Here is a 7,500-nt window from a genome sequence, read left to right as displayed (position 1 = left end):
CCCTGAATCCTTCTCTTCTCGCACGGCAGAGAGCCTCTGGACCTCTGCGCTTGTCCCCCAAAATCCTTTCCTCTCGCGACGCAGAGCCCTCTCCGTGACTGCGGCGAGAGATTGCTACACGGCGTCGAGAGAATCCGATTTTTCCGATCTCTACCTTCCGGAGCCAAGCTGATCGATACACACAGGTATTTAGTGGAGGATTAACTTTAGGATGTTATTGGCATGTTATTTTTTCTTTTTTTTTCAGCATTTTCAAAAAAAAAAAAAAAAAAAAAGGGGGGGGGGGGGGGGGGGGGGGGGGGGTTCATTTTATCGCGTGTTCGGATACGTGTCGTGTGATGTGTGTATGGTATAAATAAACAAAAATTAATAAATTCAATTCGAGCTTTAACAATAACATCATACACTAACAAATACAATGCAAACAGCCAAGATCAGCAGTCATGAGCAGCAGTAGACTATAACTCGCAGGACTTATCGAGGAGTTGAAAAAACTAAGAAAAAAAACCTGTCTGTTAAATGGGAGTCTTACTTACTTAACAAGCAATAAGATGAGAATTTAGTAACTACAGCCGTTAAAGAGAGCTTAAAAACTAAAGCGCTTAAAAAGAGCAGAGTTAATTAATTTGACTATACAAAAAATTATAAAAAAAAAAAAAAAAAAATTAAAAAAAAAAAAAAAAAATGACAAAAATACAGGGATTATTTTTTTTTTTTATTTTTTTTTTTTTTTTTTTTGTTTTTTTGTGCTTTATGCTTCGTGTTTTGTTTTTTTGTTTTTTTTTTTTTTTTTTTTTTTTGGTTTTTCGTCTTTCTCCTTTCGTCTTTTTTAATCTTCCTTTCTTTCTTTTTTATATATAGGTCTTCTGTGCTCTCGCCGATTCCATGCACTTCGCTGATGGCGGTTGGACAGAAATTGCTTATTTCAAAAACACGGACGGATTCGCCATTGGTTAGTCGTAGTAGATGTATTTCTAATTTCTTTTTTACTATTTTTCTATTATAATAAGAATCAGTATAAGTAGTAGAGGTATTAGTAGTAGCAGCAGTGGCAGCATTAGTATTTTTATCATTCCATTTGTTATTGTTATCATAATTAGTAGTATTAATAACAGCAGCATTGGTTCAATTATTATTTATATTATTATTGTCGTTATGAATAGAAGATAGAATGATAGATTATGATAGAAGTAGTAGTAGCAATAGACCTATCATTATTGTTATTATATGTTTTTAAAATCATCATTATATCATTATCATTATTCTTATCATTATCAATATTATCATTATCATCACCATCACCATCATCATCATCGTCATCATTATCATTATTATTATCATTACCATCATCATCATCACCACCATCACCACAAGGCAGTTAAAAGTGAATCTATACTTAAATCCTTTTTTTTAATAAAAGTTCCATCTGTATATTCAGATTACGAGGTTCTTGCTAATCTGAGTCGAGGCGAAAATAGTGACACGAGGTTGCTGACTTTTCGGGTGAGATGAATTTTGACCGTTTAAATCATTAATAAATCAATAATTAATTCAATACATTCATAATTAATTTAATAAATTCATATTTAATCTAACAAATTAATAATAAACTTAATAAATCAATGATCAATTTAATGAATTAACAATTGATTAATAAATTAAATAAAGATCAAAGTATTTCTGAATGATATGATGATATTATTCATTATGGTTCATCTTAATTTATAGTTGAATTTAATTTTCGATTTTTTATAGAAAAAAAATAATTCACGAGTCAAGGTTAATTATACTCGACCATTGAATAATATAGAAATATGATCTGCTTAAGTAAAATACACACACACAGACACACACACACACACACACACACACATACACACACACATACAAACAAACAAACACAAATAAACAAAAAAGAAAGGCACCATTTATCAAAAACAAACTCGCACATTTATCATATTCGCAAAACTTGAATATGCACATGGATGTAAAAGTAATTGTACTTTAAAAAATGATCAGTCTACATAATAACAAATATGATTTAGTGACTGTTAGTTTAGTCGGCCCTATTCTAGGACGTATTCTGCGTGTCGTGGCCATGTCATGTTCATGTTGTGTCCATGTCGTGTTCATGTCACGAAGGCGGTATTCTAGTATGCAGAATCGTGGCACGTCGTTGTACTTGTTCCTAGTTAAAGAATTGACAACCATTTCACGAACGCGCCGTTGGTAATTCACTCTACGCTCGATCAAAACAAACGGGATGAGAGGGATCGTGTGTTTATGGATAGATCTTCTTTATTTTGTCTCTGTGTATACTGTAAATATATGCGTATCTTTAATATATCATACATATAGATTTAATGTATACATATTTCATATAGTTATATACTTTAACTTTACGTTTCTGACTACTTTTACCATTTATTTAAATTCACTCTCCTTCGAAAAATCCGCCAAAAGGTAAACAAACTCAAAATCAGCAGAAAATCCATGTTTTCTAAGAGGGTTTGTAATCCAAGTCTAGGACAATGATATTTAATATATCTAATATAGATACTTTCCAAACGTAGTATGCTCATATGAAGTATTGGTAAGAAAAAGTACAGTAAATATATATTTTTTTCACCTGTGTAACTATCGTAGTAAGCCTACCCCTTGTCACGGAGTTTCCACGATTGTTCCAATACTTTCCACGCTTTTGCCACGACTTTGCCAAGCTTTTGACACGAACACGCGCTTCTAGAATACGAATCGCGGCATGTTCATGTCATGTACTCGGCGCGCTAGGGACTTAGAATACGGCTGAGTGAATCACAAGACATTAATTTGAATAATTTTCAGTTAAATTAAGCTTTAAAATCTCCTACAGTTCATCTTTTGGACTGATGACTCGCAGATATATCATGCAACGTATGGCTCAGTTAACCTCACTGCTGATTTAGATATTGTGGATGTTGGCGCTTATCATGGAGATGCTGGTTAGTATAAGAGGAAGTGTATGATGGAAAATGTTAATGGATGAAGAAATGTATTGTAATATATGCTGATATACTTTTGAATGGCTTGCTTTGTGTGTTATTCATGTGAGAGTGTGTGTTTCTTTTGATTTTTGTCTTCCCTTTTTCGTTTTATTTTTAAATATCTGTTCTTGGCTGTTTTGATGGAATATTAAAGGAAAGGAAAATTATGAGGGATATAACTTCTTTTTTTTTGTAAATTCTCGCATCATTCTACCCTAATTGCAACATTTTACACAAGATTTGATCCAATTATCCGATTGAAAAAGTTAGACGGTCGACCCCATCACAAATTTTTCCCTTTCCCCTCATTTTTGTTTAAACGATTTCTATTCAAGATTTGAAATTCTAGGGGATGCCTTTCGAGAACATGTAAATGACATATTTCAACTAGCAGTCGGTTGGTGGTCTATAGATGAACAACTGATAAAGGTAAGTACAAATTGATTACCTCCTCATCCCCCTCTCAGTGGGTATCAATTGCCACGTAAGACGAAGAATTGGGTTTTGCATTCAGAGCCTGACTGCTGTTGATGTTAAGACGGGCGTGAAGTCAGGCAAAGAACTCCACTGGCAAACCAATGTCACAAGAGCACCCCTTATACATATGGGAATTTTCAGTCGTAAGACAGCATGACTTGGCTATTCTTAATAAAGAAACCGTAGACAGAAAATATCACGAGATTCAATGTATAGCTTGTCACCCGGAATTCGTTTTTGTAAATGTAAACAATGCAAGGTACAGATAGGTTGAAAATGTTAGAATCGTGAACAATATATGTATATATATAGATAGATAGACATATGTCTGTGTGTAAATATGTGTATGTATATATATATATATATATATATATATATATATCTGTGTGTAAATATGTGTATGTATATATATATATATATATATATATATATATATATACATATGTGTGTGTGCATTTTTTGTACAGTATATACACATATATACGTTTGAGACCACCACTAACCTTTTAGTTACCAACTCCATTACCAGAGTTACGTGTCTGGAGACGGCATGTTACACTGGCCGCCTCTCGAGAACGCAGGGAAGACCCTCCAGTCGGTGGAACTCCTGATTCGCCCGCAGGACTTCGATGAAGGTTTGCCACTGAGGATTCGAATATAATATGAATATGTGTGTGGACCACTCATACTGAAACAACATCTACCGTCATATAGCATGCGTGTATCTGTTATATTGTTATATTGTAGGAAAAGTATTTAGCGTATTTAAACTGGCTTCAGACACATGATAGCCAACGTCAGGTCTCAGCTGACTCGGCACTCGAAGAAGAGAAGAAACCGTCCATACTAAAATCATTCCCCCCCTAACCTCAGTCACATCCTGTCCCCCCGTGATGGGCTTCTCCCCCAACATCTCACAACACGTCTCCCTGCATATCCCCTTGAGTCGCGCCCCTGGGACTCTCATAACCTTCTACTGTGACGGTGACGTGAAGACACTGCAGATGGGGGATGGAGGAGGGGCGTCCCAGAGGAGTTTGAGTTGCAGCTGTCACGTGGGCGAAGTGTCTCCGATGTGGGATTTGCCGATCGAATTTGCGTGTGGGCGTGAGTGCTTAGCGTCTTTTATCGTTGTTTTTATCATTGTAGTTGTTGTTATGGTGGCAAGGTTAATAATTGTTATTAATTATTATCTATCATATTTGTAATTATTGTTGTTATCAGTAAAATCATTATCATTGCTATTATTATTATTATTACCATTGTTATTATTACTATTATTATTATTACTGTTATCATTATTACTGTTATTCCTTATATCACTATTGTCATTATCGTATATTATTATTGGTATCATTATTGTTATCATTACCATAGTTGTCATTATTATTATCATCATTCTCATTTTTATCATTGTCATTACCTTTATAATCTTTATTATGATTATTACTATCATTATCATCATTACTAACAATATGATTCTGATTCTATTGTTTTTTTATTATAAACATTGTCATTATCACATTTTTATTATTGTCGTCATTATTATCATTGTTATAATCACAATCATCACTATCATTATTATCATAATCATTATTATTATTATTATCATCATCATCATTATTTTTTTATTGTCATCATTATTAGTAGCAGTGTTATTGATATTGCTATCATTTTTACTGTAGTTATTATCATTATGTTCATTTTCATTATTATTATTATCACTAATATTATTATCGTTATCATCAACATCATTATTGACATTAATGTTGTTGCTGTCATTATCATTATGATTGTCATCATTACTGTAATAATTCTTGATATTAATGTTAGTAATATCATCATCATTATTAATATCATCATTATCATTACATTTTTCTTCATCGCATGATTGTTATTACCATTTTTACCAATAGCAAGAGTAACATTACTGCAGTTATGCTTATATATATGTATATATATATATATATATATATATATATATATATATATATATATATATATATATATATATATATACCTATATATATGTGTGTGTGTGTGTGTGTGTGTGTGTGTGTATACACACACACACACACACATATATATATATAGAGAGAGAGAGAGAGATGAAGGATTTTCTTCATTTCTTCCCAGCGGTTTGTCCAGCAAATTTCACCTTTTCCCAAGATGGAAACAGATGCTACAGTGTTTCTCAGGAAGGTAATCCTATGGGTTATCTCGGAGCAGCAAGGAGGTAGAGTCATCCATATAGTTTGTTTTTATAATTTCAATAAGATGTTCTTATTTCTATTTGTTTTCTTTCTTTTTTTGTTTTTGAGATATGAAAAAGGATTAATTCGCTAGAACATGATTAATTTATATAACAAGATCAATAGATCATACCCCCCCCAAAAAAAAAGTAATAATAAATAATAATAATAATAATAATAATAATAATAAAATAAAGACCCTCAAAAAATAATAATAATAAATAATGATAATAATAAAGAATGAAAATAATAAAATCAAATAATATCACCAAAATAACAACAACAATGATGATAAAAATAAAAAAATAGTAAAAGTCGGATTATCTTCCCTTATTTCCAGCTGTTCAGAAAAGAATGCATCTTTGGCCATTTTTGAAGAGCCGGAAGACCTCCAACAACTACCAGATGACCTATTTTACTACACTATCCACAGGTCAAGGTAACTGCAGAAGAATACTCAGATATATCCTTTATCTACGCTGTTATAGATAGAAGTGAAAGCAGATTTAATATTCAATGAGACAAATTTGAGATAAGGTATGGGTGAAGAAGAGATAATCTCATAATGTAGGTATTTGATTGAAGATTCTGTATTTCATATTTATGAGAGTAAAGTGATTCTGATGAAGATATGATCTTGATTGTTATTATGAATTTTCTAGTCTTGTATTTTTTTTAAACTTTTCAGCAAAGAGCACTTATTATCAGTTTTAGTGTTCAGTACATTTCGTATAATCAGCATTTAATAAAAGGTCATAAAAAAAAAACATATAATCAGGAGCAAAATGCACGAGCAATGCAGACATTAATTAGCTTACCATATTATTCGAAGATCAAACCCCTTTCTCTCTTTTTTGAAGTACAAATGACGCTATTGTTATTTCTTTTTTAACAGAGACCTCAATGGGTGGCTTTGGCCCCCCCTGCCGTATTATGCATTGTGTCCTGCAGACGGAGTGTGTCAGGTAATGTCTTAGTGACTGGTTAGATAGTCCATAGATTTACCAGTGTATATGGGAGGGATGTTTGTGTTAACATAGGAAAGGGGGGGGGGCGTATGAGTATAAGCTTGTGTGTGTGTGTGAGAGAGAGAGAGAGAGAGAGAGAGAGAGAGAGAGATTGCGTGAGCGCGTATGTGTATGTGTGTGAGTGTGTGTGTGTGTGTGTGTGTGTGTGTGTGTGTGTGTGTGTGTGTGTGTGTGTGTGTGTGAGCTTGCGTGCGTGTATGTGTGTATGCAATGCGATTCACTCATGGATGAAAACCAGAGAATTATTCATGTCGCATATAAACCATGCTATCACCAGCCTTTTTACTTTTATCTGCTGTTCACGTTAGGAAAACAAGTGAATCACAAGATTTCGCAGAGATATAAAGATAATAAAAAAATCACACCATTTTTTCCCCCACAGCCGTCTGAAAACAATACTTGTCTGACCGTCAACAGGCAGGGCATACATGAGGCCCAAAGCTGTTTCTCTAAAGATCTACGTTATGTCTGCATGGTACCAGGTACTTCAGTATGGTGTTAGAGTATATCTGAGGAATAATGATAATGTATATCTTTTCTGCGCTTCATTTGTGTATTACAATGCATAGGAAAAGATTACAATTCACTCATTATATACAAGAAAATATTATATCCAGCCAGTTCACCCATTATATACAAGAAAATATTATATCCATCCACTATATTTTGCTTTTTGATCAACAGCTCCATGTGCAATAACACAACCCTTCCACATCCCCA

The 7,500-nt window shown here is 33.2% G+C and overlaps 1 protein-coding gene across 1 annotated transcript in view; it reads left to right on the top strand.

Moving 5' to 3' along the window:
* The window catches only part of LOC122258585 (uncharacterized), a 9,165-nt gene that overhangs the window by 1,257 nt on the left and 408 nt on the right, over positions 1 to 7,500 (top strand). Inside the window, exons 3-11 of the mRNA XM_086544268.1 lie at positions 1,421 to 1,503; positions 2,873 to 2,981; positions 3,373 to 3,452; positions 4,030 to 4,135; positions 4,374 to 4,607; positions 5,637 to 5,736; positions 6,093 to 6,191; positions 6,648 to 6,717; positions 7,163 to 7,262. Coding sequence (XP_086400394.1) covers positions 1,421 to 1,503; positions 2,873 to 2,981; positions 3,373 to 3,452; positions 4,030 to 4,135; positions 4,374 to 4,607; positions 5,637 to 5,736; positions 6,093 to 6,191; positions 6,648 to 6,717; positions 7,163 to 7,262 — 981 coding nt within the window. The remainder of the gene's footprint in view (positions 1 to 1,420; positions 1,504 to 2,872; positions 2,982 to 3,372; positions 3,453 to 4,029; positions 4,136 to 4,373; positions 4,608 to 5,636; positions 5,737 to 6,092; positions 6,192 to 6,647; positions 6,718 to 7,162; positions 7,263 to 7,500) is intronic.

Source organism: Penaeus japonicus, unplaced genomic scaffold, assembly GCF_977035675.1.
Source record: "Penaeus japonicus unplaced genomic scaffold, GWHDUDI00000001_assembly GWHDUDI00000015, whole genome shotgun sequence".
Classification (NCBI taxonomy): Eukaryota; Metazoa; Arthropoda; class Malacostraca; order Decapoda; family Penaeidae; genus Penaeus; species Penaeus japonicus.
This window is presented reverse-complemented; position numbering and strand designations above follow the sequence as displayed.